Here is a 19,538-nt window from a genome sequence, read left to right on the forward strand (position 1 = left end):
CAACTATACTGTTGTACAATAAAAAAAGTAAAATAAAAGAAAACTAATCTTCATATGGCATCTCCAATGAGAGGTTTTTATTTAGGTTTGTGAAATGAAAAATTGAAAAAAGAAAACCTCTAACCATTATGAATACAACGTTTGGGGTTTATAGTTTAAGAACGGCAGTAAAATTTTAAATCTGCGCTTTCATATCAAAATTAATAATATAGATGAGATTAGTAATTAATAATGTACAAAAAAGAAATTGATAATGTAAAGTATAAAAAAAATTATAGAGAAGTTTTTTGATTGTGAAGAGAGTGATAGGTTTATATGTTTTTGATGTAGCGTTGAGGTGACATATTAAAGACTAAAAAAAATTAGCTTTAACCATTGGAGATACCCTAAAACTTCAACCGTGTCATGTGAATTGAGTTTGTGTAAATGATACAACCATATATATATAACTTATAATATATTTATTATGAGCTATAATTAATAAATTATCAAATTATGTAATATTAAAGTTAAAGTTATTAAAGTTAATTTAGCTTGATATATATCTATTTTAAATGGATGTTTGATAATATTTAAAAGAAACAAAAGCTTTAATGGTTGCAATTACGACACGATCCAACAATGGAACAAAGTTAGGTAGATAAACTAAACAAACATTCCACTCCACAAACTTGTTTGTACTTTATGAACACATCCCATCCTTTCAACTTTGAGGCAAGACAATAAAAGGTCTTCGTCAACAGCATTACAAATCTAGTATCCACTTGTCATTATGTAAATAAGGTGGAAACTTGGAAGATAGAATATCTTAAAACTCGCCAAGAGAAAAAAAAAATAAAATAAATAATAAATGACTAAATCTTCTACAAAATTATGGCTTCTATCTCAATTTTTGAATGACTTGCTCTATTCAATACAAATGAATCACGATGCTAATTCTCGTGATAAAAATTGTGGTCCTTTGCAACATGAGAGAGAGAGAGAGAGAGAGAGAGAGGTTATGGATGAATGAGTAAATGAATGAAGATGGATATATGAAAAAATAGGTAGATGCATATTGTTTAATTTTTCTTTTATTTAGGTAAAATGGCACTGATCCACCCTTGCTAACATAAAGCTCCAAGTATATAGAGAAAGGGAAAGTTATTTGCTAATAAGATGAAAAAAGAAACTAGTCATTTATCTTAGGAAATTACGGAACTGTAAGGATAGAAAGGGCATACTCTATGAGCAATTTCAGCTAGGCATATTTGGTCTCATATGATGATGATGGTAGTGCTTATGCATTGCAGGACTCATGCATGCAAAAAGTGAAGGCTTCTTAGGCTTTGCACCAAACAGAAACGTTCTCAGTGGTATCCTGGCCTTGGAGGAGAGGGTCCTTAACTGGTTGTGATTGCCTTTTGTTGCAGTTATTTCGTAGTTCTTGTTAAGCTTTGCCAATGTCCAACTGACATCCACCTGAAGTCCCCTCACGTAGTCAAAACCGGCTTGCAATTCTTTTGCCACCTTGTTGTGCTCTAGCTGCATGTTCAGTAGCTCTCCCTGAAACTTGGCCGCCTGGTACAGAGTAAACCGTTCTTCTTTGTTGTCATTTTCTTTTGACACTTTCGTTATCTCATCTTGGATGCTGCAAAGAGATGCAAATCTACATTTAAGTTCACCATTAAGGAGTGCATTCTTTTCCAACCACACTTGAATTTCAGTGTTCAACTCTCGGAGTTTTTTGTCAACTGGAGACAATTCCCGAGCCTGAGCATTCCTGATAGAAGCTACTGTGGCATCCTTATGATCCAAACTTTTTATTTCAATCAACTTCTCAGCATCAACTTTAAGTTCTTTAAATATTTTCTGAAATTTTTGAATTTGATGATATGATGTGCAAAATCTTAACCAGAAGTCCAAGTTCTCTTCAAGTAGGGTATCAATATCTGCTCTGAACTTGCTTTGAATCGCTGAAGTTTGTGGTTCATTGGCAGAGCCTAGTAGGATATCATTTTCTGTAAGAGGGCTTTTAGTTTCTGAAGAATCAAATGCTGCACTTGATTTGTTTGGACTTTCAACAACTTCATATCTTGACTTCTCCATGTTTCTCGGTGTATTTGCCCTTAAATTATCCTGTAACGAACTCAGTATCTCCTTGAGAAGTTGAATTTCCTCATCTTTCATGGCATTGGCATCTTTTAATTCTTTTACCTGTGCCATTGTTTCTAAATGGTACTCTTGGTTTTTCCTCTCAATATCTACAAGTTTTTTCTTTGTTTCTGTGTAATTGCTGATTATAGACGTGCACTTGGCCAGTAGTACTTTGTCTCCGCCTTCTAATCCATTGAGTAAGTTTTGCAAATCTGAAATGTCATCTGGCTCTTCAACTTGTGTTGGAAGTATATCCATGAGATCCTTCTCTGTTTTAAATGATTTTGTTTGTGCAACTTCACTTTGTTGTATATCATCCTGCAACTTGTATGATTCATTAGTGCTGGGATCAAAGGCTTTCTTTCCAGTAGGATCCTCAGTTGCCCTCACGGCGCTGTTTTCTTTGAAACTTCCTCCACTCTGAAGTTCTAGAGGAATAGGCGACAGCAATTTCTCAGAAAGACTATTAAGATTATTGCAGGCTTCTATAAATTGTTTCTGAAGAAGGCCTTTATCATCAGATATACATTTCTCAAGATGCTGAACCCTTTGCAATTCATCTTCTGCCTTCTTTAACTTCTTGGTTAAACTATTGGAAGTATCAACCAGGGCTATCTTGTCTTCTTCCAAGCTTCTTAGATGCCCATGAAAATCATCAGTCTCCGACCTCAATCTCTCAATCTGTGCATTCTGAGTTGAAACAGTGAGTTCTAAACTTATCACCTTATCCACAAGTTCATCAATTTTTTCTGCCAACTCAACAACAGATGATTCTGAGCTCATCTGAAAATGTTCCTTCACTTTCTGGCTCATCATTTGTAATTCAATCTTTTCTTCTTTCAATACACCGAGATCATCTCTTTTTTCATTTGTTGAATCTGTATGTACATTCTCATCAGATGTCTGTGTAATCTCCATCTCTGGTTTACCAGACTCACCCTTTAGAACCATTAGCTGTCGCTGAGCATCTTTGATTCTTTCTGATTCAATTTTCACCTCTTCGGTGCTACACTTTTGTTGTTCTTGTATATTTGTGAGGCTATCCTCGCACGATTTCATGGCTGTTGCTGCCATCAAAGCACGAGCTTCATCATCTTCAATGATTGCACTAGCATTGAAAGTATCCTGCAAGCTACAGACATCATCTTGCATTTCTGTTATGTCCTTTTCAATCTCAAAATATCGTCTTAATGAAGTTTGGTAAGAGCTCCTAACAAATTCCTTCTCAGTTTGAAGCACTAGGATTTCCTTCTGAAGCCTTTCTATCTCTTCCTGTGCCTTTTCTTTGCTAATTTGAGAAGTTATCCTCTTATGGCGTAGTATTCTTCGTGAATGGTAATCGTCTTTATTGATGTTCATTAAGCCAAGCTGTGTAAGTTCATCTGGCCTACGAAGTTTACTTGGATCAATTGAAGTGATAGCCTTTAGAGAGCTACCATCCTCATCGTAGTCATCTTCCATATCGAATTGGATCTGATCAGGAAAAGCGGAGGCAAGAGTGTGGTTGGCCTTGTGCAATTCTGCTGAGATTCTGTCATACCTATCAGCCAAGGCTTTGTAAGCTTTGTATATCTCATCGACATAGTTCAGCAGCTCTGGTCTTCTCTTAAAGTACAATTCTGCCTTTTTTCCAAAGGAATCCGCATCCACATCTATTAGCTTCATCATGAATTGTACCTTTTCCTCCATTTCTGCAAGAAAAAATTCTCAGGATAATCAATTAAACGCATCAAGAATGTTAGAGTTGAATGGAGTGATATATAATTTTGGTAGATAATATGAAGTCACAAGTTGAACATCATTTCATAATAAGAAACATAAGAATAAGAGCATGCCCATATTCCACGAGTAAGTGATATTACATATGCCCCAGATAAAAGAAGGTAAACAGAAGGACCCAAAGGCTTAACATTATCAAGTGTTGACTTTGATCATGTTAATGCATGGAAAAAGTTATATAGTCTTAACTAAGCACCTCTAAGTTACAACATCTAAAATGTAACCAACACAAGGATTGACAACTCTGCCTCAAGCCAACCTTCATTGTACAGCAAAACCACACATATAACAAGTGCATGCAAATCCTCTTCTTTCAATTCAATCATTAGGTCCAAATAGTTTGGAGGCAGTGAAAAAGCCGACCGTATGGCCCAAGCATTGTGTGTGGTCAACCGTCTTCGTGTTCTTAGTTCATCCATCTGAATTGTTCCATAACATTCTTTTCAATTTGAAACTATATTCAAAAAGGAGAAACTTTCTCTATCAAAACATGGAATAGTTGATTGATCACAAAATTGTCTATGGTGTCCTAATGCACAACCAGTCTAATTATTTCTAGTGGCTAATATAGTGTATTTCATTTCTTTAAGAAAAATTAATATTCAGTTGTTAGCGATCTTGCTTGAAAGTACCAAATCACACCTTAATAGTAAAAAATTAAACATATAAAGTTTGTAATCTCACAGTTTATTTGGAACCAATTTACTATTCAAAAATAATTCCAGTTTCACATTCGGAAAAAAAAATCTTGCTTGTTCTGATCCTGATTCTGATCTTTCAATAGAATTCCACTTGCAAGTTTTAAAATCACAGATTATGAATAGATTTGGTTTTATATTATATAGTTATTAATTTAGCCCTTGAATCCCCAAAAATCCTCCAAGACAAATTCCAATGATTTTTTATCAGATATTCGGATCCAAATTTTGGAGATAAGAGAATACAAATCCTCATTTTTCTTGTTCACCAAACACAAGAATCTGGAAAATTGGCATCGAGATTTCCTTTTACCCAATGCCAAATACCAAGATTTCTTCGCTCAATAAACGATTTACTACTACTTTTATTCCAGATTAAGATTCATCTCATAAAACAACAATTTCCCACAAAAGGGGCAACTGTGGAGGGAAGAATAGGAAAGAATAATAATAATAATAATAAAAAACTGACCTTGGAGATCGTTGTCGAGCCATTTCGACTGCCTAGTTCTAATCTGACTTGCCCACCACCAAGTGCAGGCATTGCTCGCCGCTCTCTGCAGCATCCCTTCCACAAATTCTCTTCCCCTTCTTCTCTAGAGAGCAGGCTTCCAGAATCCCTCGATTAAAGTCACTTCCATGGATGTAGAAACACCAAACGCAAGAATGAGATGGGGGAATCGGGATCGGAAGGAGGATTCACCCTGAAGCATGAAAGAACTGCAGATTTTGGAGCGGCGATGGGAGAGATCGAACAATGAAGCATATGATCCGTGAGACGAGGAGAAGCGAAGAGGCGGAGGAGGAGCGCTCGAATCGGAGTGAGAGGGAAGCGACCAGCTCCATGCCATGTGCTTAAATCCAACGGAAAGTTTCGTTTCGCCCCTTCCATTTATGTATTGGAATTTTAAAAACGTCTCTATAATTCTCATTATTCTAATCCTTAATCCAAATTCGATTAGCTTCTCCATCTTGAATATTTAGGTACCTTTATTATTATACATGTTTTTAGAGGTCCAAGTAATATCAAAATTTTAAAAAGATTTATTTGTTGATTTTTTTTAAATATTTTGAATATGGATAATTATAAATTCTTTTCCAAATTTTAAACATTGATCTATTTCTGTGTGACTATTACCATTCAATATTTCTTTAAAGGTAAGTTAATCATCTATTTCATTCCATGAATGAAGTGAATTAAGGAATATATATATATATATATTTCTCTTTTTTTATAAAGATAAATTGTATTATGACCTCTACATAATCGTTGCCCATGGCTTCTTGTTGCTATGTGGCTTGAAAAAATTCATATGCGACAGTATTGCCTCCACCCAATGCCCTACGTGCCAACCTATGGTCCCTCGCCACCGTGCTAAGTTCCTCCACTCCGTGTACCGCCTCCGTACTGGGTGCCTCTGCTATGCGCGCCAATAAGGCACTGGGTGCCTTCGCTCTACGCATCGCCTCCGCAATGGATGTCTCTGCTTTGCACACCTGCATGGCACTGGGTGCCTCCACTCTGCACACTAGCATAGCACCAAGTGTCTCCTCCCTAGATGCCTCCACATTGCTTGCCACCACCGCACTGAGTGCCTCTGGTCTGTGCACCGTCATGCCTATGGGTGCCTCCACTCTGCGCTTCGGCAAGACACTGGGTACCTTCACCCTGTGCACCGCCTCTCCACTGGATGCCTAGGAGCTACTTGCCGCCTTCGCAATGGATTCCTTTGCCACTGCACTAGGAGCCTTCGCTCTGCGCACTATACTAGAACTGAGTGCCTCCGCTCTACCACGCCGTTGTGCTGAGGCAAACCATGAATCCAGCAAGCTCGCAGCCTACTGAATTGAATCTGTCCGTCCCCTGACAACTTACTGAATCTCGATGATCTTCTTGATGAGTGGACTATCAAGCTCTTTGGCTTGTTATTCCCACATTTCGATTCACTACATATATTGATGATGAACCCACTAGACCCTTAAAGAGTCCTTGCACTGAATATTCCACCAAGATTTGGATAACAGTGCAGGATTCCATGCTCGTAGATCACACAATCTATACCCACCTTCCTCATTTGCCAAGCACATGGTCACCCAAGAGATTGGTGGGTTCTTGGTGTTTCAGACAAAAGAGCGGCATATGGCGCAGATCTTGTTGATGACTACACATGGGATTGATAAGATTGAAAGCTAGAAATATTTAATACCTTAGAGCACCGTCTTCACCAATTCTAGTTTGTCGGCATAGGATAATGTTTGCTTTGGCCAAGAAGCGAATTTTGCCATGAGCCTCTGTCAACATACCATAGTTGTTCGTACGGAGCTTCTCTAGCGCAATAGGGATTCCAATATAGCAGAACTGAAAGGTTCTGCGCTAAACATTGGTATGCAACAACCTCTCCGTTGTTTGTTCATTCACCTCTACAATGTAAAAGCCTTGACTTGCGGAGGTTCGGGTGAAGCCTAGTCATGCTCCCAAACTCCTCTAAACAACCTGCCACTAATTCCACGGTTGATTCATCCGCTTGAGTGAAGATGAGGAAAACTATCAACAAAATCCACCACAACATGAATTAGCAGCAACGATTTGAGATAGATATGTGATCATCACAACTTGAACACTGATACTACTGCAATTTACTTAAGTAAAAGATACAATCCAATTAATTAATTTTCCTCTCAGATCTCTAATTAATTTTCCTTCCAAAGTTGGCATTTAAAGATCTCTGACCTTCAGGAAACAGTGCAAAGATTCTTTATTTATTTCTTTTTGGTCATTGTCGTGGCCAATAACTATTGGTTAATGGCTGCTGCTACTTTGGATCTTATCTTTGAGATTCTGAGCAACAGCATCAATGAATTCTTCAGTGCTCAAGTAGAGATCCCTTGACACTCTACATAAAGAATAAACAGAATCAACAGATACAATCAAACAGTTAGAGAAATCGCCGCTATGAAAGAAAGTGAAATCAACTTATGTTCACTAAGGCAAAATGTCTCTTGAAATACTGAGAGAAGAAATAGGCGGAAAGCTAAAAGGTTAGGTGCATAAAATTGAATTTGTGATCATTATCCAAACGCACTGACAATATAAGACAAGACAAGATTCAAAATACAATTAACTAAGATGAAATAAAAATATATAACTTTTATGTTATTTCGTGGAATGATATGGCCAGTTTATAACACGATTAAGAAGAGCAGAGATCTTTGGTCCGCATTTAGCGGACCAGGGCCCTGGTACAATGCAGTGATAGGTGGATTCAATGGCCGCCACTTGCTAAATAGGTGGGGACCATTGAATCCCGCCTATCACTGCCCTGGTCCAGGAGCGGACCAGGGCAGGCAAGACTAGAGGATCCCACCTGGATTAACACTGTACAACGTGAATCGCTATCCCTAGTTCAAAGCTTATAAAACTTATTCCTCGAACAATACAGACATCTTTCTGGAGCGAAGGTGAGGCTACCATCAACTTACAAGGAGAAACCAAATGTGCAAAAAGAGAGTTTCTAACTGGATCTTGTCATTTTTCATTCAAAAATCTTTACCAAGCTTGGATATTCATTTTAATTAGATTACAATGCTTATGCACAATCTTTTGTTTTTCTTAAAAGTATTTAGCATGACATTGATGTCAAAGAAAATTAAATTGCCAACGCAAAAATGAAAAAGAATAGTAAAAAAAGCTTAAGCTTACTTTGGCCCGTGGATAAGAAGTGCAAGATCCTTTGTCATTTTACCGAACTCCACTGTTTCAATGCATGCCAACTCAAGCTTCTGGACAAACTCTAGTAATTGTTCATGTTTATCCAGCTTTGCTCTGCAAAAAGAATGGTCAAAGACATCGACAAAGTGCCAAAAAAATTACAGTGAAAGTGTAACATATTCCAGACCATTCACAGAAATTGAAGGCAACTCCTTGATAATTTGTCAAAATGTGATTACAAAAAAACTGCAAATACCTATGCTCAAGACCACGTGTCCAGGCAAATATGGATGCAATACTGTTAGTACTAGTCTCTTCTCCTTTCTGATATAGCCTGAAATGTCGAGTCACGGTTCCATGTGCTGCTTCAGCCTCCAATGTTTTCCCATCAGATGATAACTACATAAGAATTTGTGAAATAATTGCCAAAGAAAAAGAAAAAGAAAAAGAAAAAAGATGCACAATTAACAGTCATTACCAATACAGAAGTCATCAAGCCCAGAGAACCAAATCCTGCACCAATGAAGAATAATTGAAGCATCGGAGTGGCATTAAGGAAAGCTTGAGATCAGATAAAGGGAGATTAATCTTTAAAAACATCTGAAACATAACAAGATAGTACATGATTTTTGAAAGTGGGTCAGGAAATGATGAAAGGACTATGGAACAAAGACAATGATAATATTAATGTCATGTAGATTTCTATGGAAAATAAGATCAAGAATTTACCAGAGTTGAGAAGTAGGAGTCCAATTGTCCGGATAAAAGAGTTGGTGGGATGGGATTATGATATCAAAAATTATCAAGTATAAAGGAACCACCAAACTATCATCAGATATGTTTAATGGGAATTAGATATCAGCATTGATATATGTATAATAAGAAATGCAACTAACATAATGAGGGTGATTTAAAAGACCAGAGTAGCACTAGTGATGCAGTAGTGAAATAGTGGAATAATATCTGTAGAGGTGTAGCTGACATCAAATAGTTGGCGCTCATGACTTATTGAGTTATTGTCATCATCATGGTTGTTACTGGAGTACAAAGATATGGTAAAATGAAGTACCTTGTGCAAGGAAATCACTCTGGACATCTCCATCATAGTTTTTGCATGCCCACACATAACCACCATCACTTTTCAGTGCATAAGCTACCATATCATCAATCAGTCTGTGCTCATACCTGATAGAAGGAACCTGAATACTTGTTCACAAATGTTTTAGGAAATAACAATGTAAAAGAACTTAATAGAGATGCCAACCATATTGATTGTTCTTCGAACTGGCTCTTCCATTTTTCCTCATATACCTCCTGAAATATGTCTTTAAACCTACAATGTTCCAACATGATCGGCATAACTTGCATGTCTAAGCTTCCAAAGACAACATGATATATGATGTACGTTGAGCATTAAATCTCTGAAATGTAATTATGATTCTTGACCTAGTTCACAAGAAGATTAACAACTTGAAAGAAGAAATGATTTGATAACAATAAATTGTAGTTATTGACGTCTGCAGTACCATACTCTTAAATTTCAATGGCTAAAAATTAAAAAATCCAATAAAGCACGAGTGCTCAAGCCTCTTCAAGCTTAAAAGTTCAAGCAACTAGCATGAATCAAATTTTAACCGTGAAGTCAACTTGTCCTAATTGTCAAACATATCCACTTTTCAGACATTATCTTTATAAAATCTCCATTTGGACACCCATCTAATTATTTTCTGGGTGGTTGCACTTTGGGGATTTATATGTAATAGTAAAGAGGTTTCTTTCTATTGCAACAATGGTGAAGCTGTCACCTTAGTAACCCATCCAAGGTGGCCCCACACACTCTGGAATGGGGTAAATCAAAAACAGAGGTTTCTTTCTAGCTTTGATTTTTGGTGGTTTAAATATACCTTACCTCCAAGAATGTTTCTGACCAAATAAAAAAATATGACTTACTGAAACAACCTAATCAACAATGTACAATATGCGGAATCAGTTGCAACCTACTCACAATCAATCCCCAACTGCTAATTTAGAACATTGTCCTTTACTTCAATTGCTATTGCACTTCCTTTACAACTGAAGCAGCTTCTATAGATCCTCAAAGTAATATGATTGATAACGAGTATGAGGTTGCTAATTTGGAATAATTTGTATCCTCACATGTGTACACTTACAGTCTTAATTTTTTGTATCTAGATCTGAATTTTTTGCTTATGCTAGCCCAGTCACCTAGTGTTACAGATGACTACAGTAATGGAACTTTCTACAAAGTAAATTATTGAGGTTTATGAGGTTGCTATTTGGAATAATGTTTACCCTCAAAAGTGTAGAATTAATATCTTACAGTTTTAATTGTTTGAATCTAGGTCTGTTTTTTTATTGTTTGTGCTAACCCCACTCACCAGTGTTACAGATGACTACAGAAATTGAACTTTTTCTACCACCTAAGTTATTGAGGCATTCATATTGTATTTCTTGACGCCATTCTACCTTAATCAACACAACATCAATCCAAGAATGAATTGGAAGAAAATATTGAGCGACAACAAGAAAAGATGTTCTGGCAAGGAGCTAAGCTAGACCATAAAGGGACATAAGTACCTGCCATCATATTTTTTCAATATGGTATTTTTGGTACTCAAGTAAAGTGGCCATCTTTTTGCAAACGCCATGGACATTGATGACTCAGCAAAAGCTCGAATAGACTAATAAGAGGTTCAAACTTTAATCATCTAGAATAACTCCATAAAGTTTGCTACATTACTACAAGATGACAAACCTCATCAACATTATACATTGATAATGCAATACCAGTCCCTTTGAACTCATAAACATCTAGCTCTGTAGGTGCACCTCCATCTTCAGGGACTAATTAACCCCAAAAAACTAACAATGTCAGATCCAGGTAATCAAACAGCAATACACATCAAAAAGAACACAATTAAAAAAGTTGATTAAATTAACCTGCGTTGAGTATTGGGGCTCACCAAAAACCATTTTAAGCTTCCCAGAACCTTTGACAATCATGTCTGTTGCTCGATACTGATCTCCAAATGCATGCCTACCAATACATATAGGTTTCTTCCAGCCTATATGTGCATGCAAATATCCATAAACATTCACATTTGCCAGACACAAGAGTTTAAATAAAGAGTGAACAGAAGATTCTTACCAGTTACTATGCGTGGTATGTTTTGGCAAAGAATTGGCTCCCGAAAGACAGTTCCTAGAGGAAATTAGATTACCAATTAACTAATTTTTCTAACAGAAGGCTGATTTACTGCAAGAAGAAGACATGCAAGGGGTAATATCCACCAACATGGTTGTCAAAGTCAGCATAAGTTTCAAAAGTCTAAGAAACCTAGTATCTAAAGTCAGGGTTAGTCCAAAAGTCTAAGAAGCCAAGTATCTAAGTCAGTATCAGTTTCAAAAGTCTGAGAAACCTAGTATCTAAAATCACTGTCAGTTCAACAAGTCTAAGAATCTAGCATCTAAAGTCAGTGTTATTTCCAAAAGCCTAAAAAACCTAGTGTATGGTGCATCGTACCAGTAGAATCAATGGGATACGTTGTCAACGCTTTCATTCCCTTTCCATAGCTTAGGCTTTTGAGATATTTTGAATAGGTATAAGTGGTCACCTAATCAAACTAAAGAAGCTTGACTGAGATGTTATAACAAGACCTAATCAAACTAAACAAGCCTGACTGAGATGCTACAATATTATATTACAAGAAAACTAAGGGGGTGTTTGGTTGATGGGTTTAGGATGAGGGAATGGAATGATAGTAAAAGATAGTGTTTGGATTGTGGGTTTAGGAATGATAATTTGGGAATGATTTCTAGATTTATGGGAATCAACCAAACTCATATAACTAGGTGGGTTTCATTTCCATTCCTATTCTTATTCCCATTCCACCTTACTATCAAACTCATACTCATGGTCATTCCCGTCATTTAACCAAACGTCACCTAAGTGTTTGGTTCAGGAAAAAATATTTTTTTCAGTTTTTGTTCTCAATTTCTAGAAAATAGTTAACAAAAATGTGAAAATCGATCAAATTGAAAATATAAAAAATAAAATGTTGAGATTTTTAATTTCTCACAAAAATTATGAGAGTAAGTTATTTCTAAAATTTGAGAACACAGACTGAATAACTGGATATTTTTTTAACAAAATACATCAACATATTTTCTCAAGGAACTAGTTATATGATTAAGATGAATAAAGGAAAAAATTAAATTCAAGCTAATGCCTTAAAATATATTAATTGATTTTTAAGTTTGAGTAGATCAACAGTACTAAAGAAGCAAAAGTAGCAGTATACAAAGTAGAATTTTTATATTTGCAAATTTCTTGTTAAATAACCAATAATGACAATGGTTCTTGAAACATAGCAATCACTCTCATAGCAAAGTTCCAAGCAACATGCAAGAAGGAAGCATCTGAATAAGTGTTGAAGAATTGTTTTTGGCATATTAATCTAGCATGTATTAAATTGACCCAAAATAGAAACAACTATGCTTCAACCAAATATATGTACTGGGCAAAAGTAAATAATCAAAGGATAACAATATTAGTTAGGAAAGGCAAGGACTATGAGCAAACCATTTAAAATGTTCCTTATAGTCCCATTGGGGCTTCTCCACATGGATTTGAGATTAAACTCCTTAACTCTAGCTTCATCTGCCATTAAAAAGATAAGAGAGACAAATTTAATGAAAAAAGTTATAAAAAGTGTTGTTGTCTATAAACACTTAATGACGGATAACAACAATGAAACATACAATGAGTCCAACACAAGCTAAGAGAGAAAAGGAAAAACAACAATGACTCATAGTGGAAATTAAATACTTGCTTTCTGTCTAGCACCTCTAGCCAAGATCATTAGGTACTTATAATGTCTCCTATATGGTAAATAACAAGCTCAAGCAAAGTTCCGCATTTCTCAAGCTCTTCAATGAAGAATTCCAGTACAAACTTCCATCCCAATGAATGAATCACAAGCCACTAACGCTCTAAATATCTTAGCCAGTTCAACAAGGATCAGTTCAGTTTAATGGTAAACTCTAAGTAAATCATGAACCAGTCACTAACTAATTAAACTAGGTAAAAAATGGGTATAACCCAAAGTCCCAAATGAAACCAAACCAGTTGCTCCCATTCCCATTTGTTGCTTCTTTTGTCATAATTTCTCAATAACTTCTGATCAATCTGAACGAACCAAATAGTATAGGTAAAAACACAAAAGAAACTTCATTCACCTTACTTACAATCCAGATTTAAAGACACTTATTACCATGGTTTAAAGTGTCGTACCGAAACGTCTCGTTCCGCTCGGCGACAGGCACCGGGACGACCCTAGCACCAGACCCACGACAGGTGCGACGTGTTACGCGACCCCATGGTCATAGCAGAGGGGTCGCTTGACCCTGCAACAGTAACGGAGAGGTCGCATAATGATGTCGAGCTCGAGTGTCATGCTACGGGAGCTTATCAAATTACAATTAAAGTTTACCGAACCCCTCTACTCTAAAGTAGTATAGAGATGACTCGGGTCGTCTCCCCGAAGAATGTAGCGGTAAATGATAAAATTAGGATCAATTATTGCTTTGAATTTTAACGTGAAAATGGAGGGGTTGGGTTTGAATTTTGAACTACGATATGAAATAACAAACAAATATGAAATTTAACCTAAGGAACAAGAGAGCAAAGCAAGTATAAAATCTAATTCTAATTAATGAAAGACATCCTATCTATCCATTAATAGTGATCTCATAGCGCATTGTCACTCTACGCTACGATTTCACCATTAACGGAACTAAACTAAGGAATGAAAGAGCAAAGTATTAAATGAACCTGACGTAGTAAATGAAAGACGATGCAAATAAGAAAACCTAGTCTAACTTAAACTATGATTGCAAGGAAATCAAAGACAACATAAAGTAAGCATTGAATGAAATCTAGAGCATGTACGAAACCTAAACTAATTCATCCTAATTACTTTCAATCAAAGGACAACTATCACTAACATTTAACCAAACAAAGCAGTGAAAGACATTAAGGAACTAAAATGCATTAATAAAGCTATCAAAGTGTTTGGGCATTTCAACAAACACTTGGTGAGCATTAAGGAAACTAAGCAAAGTACGTGCAAATCTAAACAAGGGAGAACAGCTCAATACAAGCATTCATCAACAAACTAAAAGAAACATCAATTACACCAAATTAACAACCATGCAAACCAAAGTATCAACAATTGGAGAATCAGTTTGCTGTTCGGAATCTGATGAAACGAAGAACTGCTGATGAAGGCGGAGCTGTGAGGTTCTGTCCAGATTTGATCCGGATGAAGGACTATCGAAGATGGTAGATGGTGGCCGATAGGAGAAGCTTGCGTGCCCTAGCTTCCTCCTCTAACCCTCCCTGCGTCACACGAAACGCCAACTCCAGAACCCCCGGAACTGATGAACAACAACTAACTCTGCTGGGTGCTGCTTGTTAAGGAAGAACGCTGGAAGATGAAGGTCCTCACCGAACCTTCATCTTCCGGCGTTCTTCCTTAACTCCTGCTTTCTGGGGTTCAGGGGCAGAGAAGAGGAGCAGCGGCGGTTCTTCCATTTCACGGCAGTCCATCATCTCCAGCAACTTCCATTCGAGGAGGGTTTCCTCGGTGGAAGATCTGTTCACCACCATTGTTGTTGGAGCAAGCAGCACCCAGCAGAGTTAGTTGCTGTTCATCAGTTCCGGGGGTTCTGGAGCTGGCGTTTCGTGTGACGCAGGGAGGGTTAGAGGAGGAAGCAAGGGCACGCAAGCTTCTCCTATCGGCCACCATCTACCATCTTCAATAGTCCTTCATCCGGATCAAATCTAGACAGAACCTCACAGCTCCGCCTTCATCAGCAGTCTTCGTTTCATCAGATTCCGAACAGCAAACTGATTCTCCAATTGTTGATACTTTGGTTTGCATGGTTGTTAATTTGGTGTAATTGATGTTTCTTTTAGTTTGTTGATGAATGCTTGTATTGAGCTGTTCTCCCTTGTTTAGATTTGCACGTACTTTGCTTACTTTGCTTAATGCTCACCAAGTGTTTGTTGAAATGCCCCAAACACTTTGATAGCTTTATTAATGCATTTTAGTTCCTTAATGCCTTTCACTGCTTTGTTTGGTTAAATGTTAGTGATAGTTGTCCTTTGATTGAAAGTAATTAGGATAAATTAGTTTAGGTTTCGTACATGCTCTAGATTTCATTCAATGCTTACTTTATGTTGTCTTTAATTTCCTTGCAATCATAGTTTAAGTTAGACTAGGTTTTCTTATTTGCATCGTCTTTCATTTACTACGTCAGGTTCATTTAATAGTTTGCTCTTTTATTCCTTAGTTTAATTCCGTTAATGATGAAATCGTAGCGTAGAATGACAATGCGCTATAAGATCACTATTAATGGATAGATAAAATGTCTTTCATTAATTAGAATTAGATTTCATACTTGCTTTGCTCTCTTGTTCCTTAGGTTAAATTTCATACTTGTTTGTTATTTCATATCGTAGTTCAAAATTCAAACCCAACCCCTCCATTTTCATGTTAAAATTCAAAGCAATAATTGATCCTAATTTTATCATTTACCGCTACATTCTTTGGGGAGACGACCCGAGTCATCTCTATACTACTTTAGAGTAGAGGGGTTCGGTAAACTTTAATTGTAATTTGATAAGCTCCCGTAGCACGACACTTGAGCTCGACATCAAATTTTGGCGTCGTTGCCGAGGAAGATTAAGGGTAAGGTTTTCTCTCCTCTAATCTGGGCTGTCGGATTTGATAAGGAAGATAGATGAATGATCCGGATCTAGTTGTCTTCTTGCTTGAATCCAAAGGTCCATATCATTCAGGTCTAAATCAAGGGTAGGATCTTTATATCTGAATGAAAGAATAAGATCTCTCCTGATCTGGATCAACGGTGCAGATTGATTCTAGTTGATCTCCCACATTTGACCTAATCCATGGCTCTTTTGATTTCCTACAAAAACCATATTAAAAATATGAGAATTAATTCCACAATTATAGAAAATTTATAATAAAGTCTAAAATAGGTTTCTACTCGCAATTCATAATATAAACACAATAATAAACATGCAAGAAGGTGAAAATATTAAGTATAAAAGCCAAAAATAATGCATAAAGATGATAGTTATCACATAACCCTTCCGCTGCCGCCGTAGAGGCATCGTGCTACCCTGCGGTTACTGTAGAGGGGTCGCACGACCAACATGGTCGCGCCGAAGGAGTCATGCAATCCTCGCGGCCATGGCTGGTCGTGCAACCTTGCGACAGCACCGAAGTCATGCGGGCTCACGAGTGGTATCAGATTTCAGATTTTTTTTTAATTAAACTCAGGTTAATTTTTTTAATCAACTCCTAGTTATGGTGAAGATAATCTAAAGAGAGTTTATTAAACCCTAATAAAATTATCTAATTAATTTTATATTTCATTTATTTTAATTTAAAAATTATAATAAAATTTTTATTTATTTATTTAGCTATTTTCATATCTTTTCCTTTTTTTCAAAGATTATTTTTTATCTTGTTTATTTTTTAAATATTTATGTTAAATATTTTAATTTTTAATTAATATATTTTATATTTAAAAAATACCGAAACTATGTCGACAAGGCATGATACGATACCGAAACCGTATCGTTCTGTTCTAGGACCGAAACCTCGGCACGGGTCAAAATTTTAAACCTTGCTTATTACTAAGTACTGATTTTTGAATAAATTTGTAGTATCAAGAAACATGAAGGCATATGATTCAAAATCAAATTTTCTTCTAATGCAAAACTACAAGATTTTATGTATTTGAAGACTTGAAACCTGAAGCCTATATCAGAGATGCAATGACAAAACAACCAACATTCTTCAATAGGTATCAATCATTCTATAAACAAGAAAAGGCATTGGTGTACCAGGCGTTATCGTTGCACACTTCACTGCAACATTGTACCTGCATATTTCAGGGAAAATGATTGATTGTACATGGTTAGATGGAAAAGATACTAAATCAATGTAGAGCAGGACATCATCTAAAGAGTAATTTAAACATAGAGCTATGAGCTAATGCCACAAGTCAGTATTTCCCAAGAAGTATTCTCCAACTTAAATTAGTTAATGTAATATACTATGCTCCCACTTTTTTGTGAGGAAAAACTCGATGATGATCAAATTAGTTATGACACCTATTAATAACCATTTAGATTAATAAAGTTGTGGAAGATGTGTCAGTTAGTTAAACAGAAGATAAAATAGACAAACACCTCGGAAAATTTGAGCAAGTTTCTTTAGTGACATGGTCATAGTAGCATAAATTGCTCACAAACCATTTAGTGGGAGGCGAGGCTAAAGGCATAATACAGTAATGAAGCAACCTACAGTACATCCGCATTCACTTGCGAGTGTGAGCACTGCTAAGAACAGTAGTAGTGATTATTAGATTACCGGAGTGTAGCTTCAGCACTTTCTACGGTGACATTGTCATCAGTGGCGTCACGGTTCGGAAGACCCAGATCGAAGTACTTGATGTCCAAATCGAGATATGGAAATATAAGCTACATAAAAGACAGGAGACAGCTGAAGCCTGAAACAACAAAGATGACGAGAAAAAAGAAGAAAAAACCAGCAAGAAAACCGAAAAGTCGTCACCTTTTCTTTTATCATTCTCCAAATGACCCTAGTCATCTCGTCACCTGAAGATTATGATTAAGATTTTACTTGTTTATACAAAAAAAACAATTCGAACCGAAAAAAAGGACGAAGAAAAGGGTCACCATCCATCTCGACGATGGGGTTGTGAACTTTGATGCGTTCGGCAGCGGACATGGTGGCCAAACAGCGTACGGAAGAGGTAGTACGAATCGTGAGGCAACCTCCATTGATGGGTCGCGTCCGATGCAATAGGTGCACGGAGACAGTACGATTCCTTAAGGCAGGGGAGAGTGGCGACAGGTAAGAGGAACAGCAGGAGGAGGAGAGAGCGGAGAAGGATGAAGATAACATGGCGACGCCGATGGAGAGAATCCGCCGCCTGAGAAGGTGTCCGATCTGGTTGTCAATTGTGAAGTGGCGGCCGCGGGATGCGAGCTCTACGAATAGGTTTCGTCGGGTAATCGATTCTACCAAGAAATGGAAAAAAACTTCATTTCGCCCTCGAGATTTATTCATTTTGTAAAACACCCTTCAAAATTTTAAAATAGATATTTAAATTAATTAATTAATTATTTATTTTAGTTAATTTACTTAAATTAATCTCAAAATGACTGACTTCGTCAATGACAGTTTTAACTTAGCACCAGAATAAATCGAAATAGCTATTTAATTAATATTATAATTCAAACTTATAATATTAATAAATGACAATATTATTAACTAAAAAATTATAAATAATTTGATGGTCTTAAAAAATTAAGTGATAATTTTAAAAAATATATTTATCTTTAAATTAAACGTATTTTAATACTTATGATTTTTCTTAGTTGAATTGGGTGATTTAGGATTTAAGAAATCTTATAACATTTCCTATTTATGAATTTTTAGTCGGTGTTAATTACATTATTGTGAAAATGTTTTTGAGCAACTTTAAAAATAAAAAAAAATCAATTTTGTATTTAAATGTATAATATTTTAATATAAAACTTATAATATGGAATGGCAAATGATTTGCATATGTGCTTTATATTCATCCTAAAATTCGGAGAAAATTATATATTTAAGCGCTCACGCATCCCAATATCACGGATCCCACGTAGATAGATAAATTATGAGTTATATTTTGTCCTAATAAAATGACATTTTTATGAAAAAGATGTGACATCTAATAAAATATTTTATATCCACTGACCACTGAGAATGGATCCCAAAATATATTAGAGCAAACGTTTGTACAGTATAGATTAGAAATATATATATATATATATATATATATAGAAATGATATGCTGCGGATTAAAACTGTGCGAATCGTTGTGGACTTGTCTTCCTGATCGGTCTGGAAATGATATGCTCCCTGATCGGTCACCAGACCGATCAGGAAGCATGTCCGTAGCAGTCCGCTCGGCTTTGTCCGTAGCATATATATATATATATATATATATATATATATATATATATATATATATATATATATATATATATATATATATATATATATATATATATAAATATATATGTG

General features: G+C 36.1%; 2 protein-coding genes across 2 annotated transcripts; both read right to left on the minus strand.

Moving 5' to 3' along the window:
* Positions 1–883: 883 nt before the first annotated feature.
* LOC121991881 (protein NETWORKED 2A-like) lies at positions 884–5,447 on the minus strand. Its single transcript, XM_042545952.1, has 2 exons — positions 5,086–5,447; positions 884–3,827 (listed from the first exon to the last, which is right to left on the minus strand). Exons 1-2 carry the CDS (start codon positions 5,177–5,179, stop codon positions 1,237–1,239), a joined length of 2,685 nt encoding a protein of 894 aa, XP_042401886.1. The 5' UTR covers positions 5,180–5,447; the 3' UTR covers positions 884–1,236.
* A 1,739-nt stretch (positions 5,448–7,186) lies between these two features.
* On the minus strand, positions 7,187–18,451 carry LOC121991882 (isocitrate dehydrogenase [NADP]-like). The gene is made up of 15 exons (XM_042545953.1): positions 18,140–18,451; positions 18,015–18,058; positions 17,811–17,920; positions 17,282–17,319; positions 12,926–13,003; positions 11,492–11,545; positions 11,307–11,408; positions 11,099–11,187; positions 10,921–11,024; positions 9,587–9,655; positions 9,392–9,507; positions 8,801–8,835; positions 8,579–8,721; positions 8,314–8,436; positions 7,187–7,507 (listed from the first exon to the last, which is right to left on the minus strand). The coding sequence occupies exons 1-15, from the start codon at positions 18,366–18,368 to the stop codon at positions 7,414–7,416; spliced, it is 1,428 nt and encodes a 475-aa protein (XP_042401887.1). The 5' UTR covers positions 18,369–18,451; the 3' UTR covers positions 7,187–7,413.
* Positions 18,452–19,538: the final 1,087 nt, after the last annotated feature.

This window comes from Zingiber officinale, chromosome 6B (genome assembly GCF_018446385.1).
Source record: "Zingiber officinale cultivar Zhangliang chromosome 6B, Zo_v1.1, whole genome shotgun sequence".
Classification (NCBI taxonomy): Eukaryota; Viridiplantae; Streptophyta; class Magnoliopsida; order Zingiberales; family Zingiberaceae; genus Zingiber; species Zingiber officinale.

Excerpts from the sequence above, each read along its gene's own strand:
- LOC121991881 (XM_042545952.1), bottom strand. The coding sequence starts at position 5,179 with ATGCTGCAGAGAGCGGCGAGCAATGCCTGCACTTGGTGGTGGGCAAGT. Across the intron at positions 3,828-5,085 it reads GCTCGACAACGATCTCCAAG|AAATGGAGGAAAAGGTACAA; the intron begins GTCAGTTTTTTA and ends TTTTTCTTGCAG.
- LOC121991882 (XM_042545953.1), bottom strand. The coding sequence starts at position 18,368 with ATGTTATCTTCATCCTTCTCCGCTCTCTCCTCCTCCTGCTGTTCCTCT. Across the intron at positions 13,004-17,281 it reads GTGTGCAACGATAACGCCTG|ATGAAGCTAGAGTTAAGGAG; the intron begins GTACACCAATGC and ends TTTTAATGGCAG. Across the intron at positions 8,722-8,800 it reads GCTTGATGACTTCTGTATTG|TTATCATCTGATGGGAAAAC; the intron begins GTAATGACTGTT and ends ATTCTTATGTAG.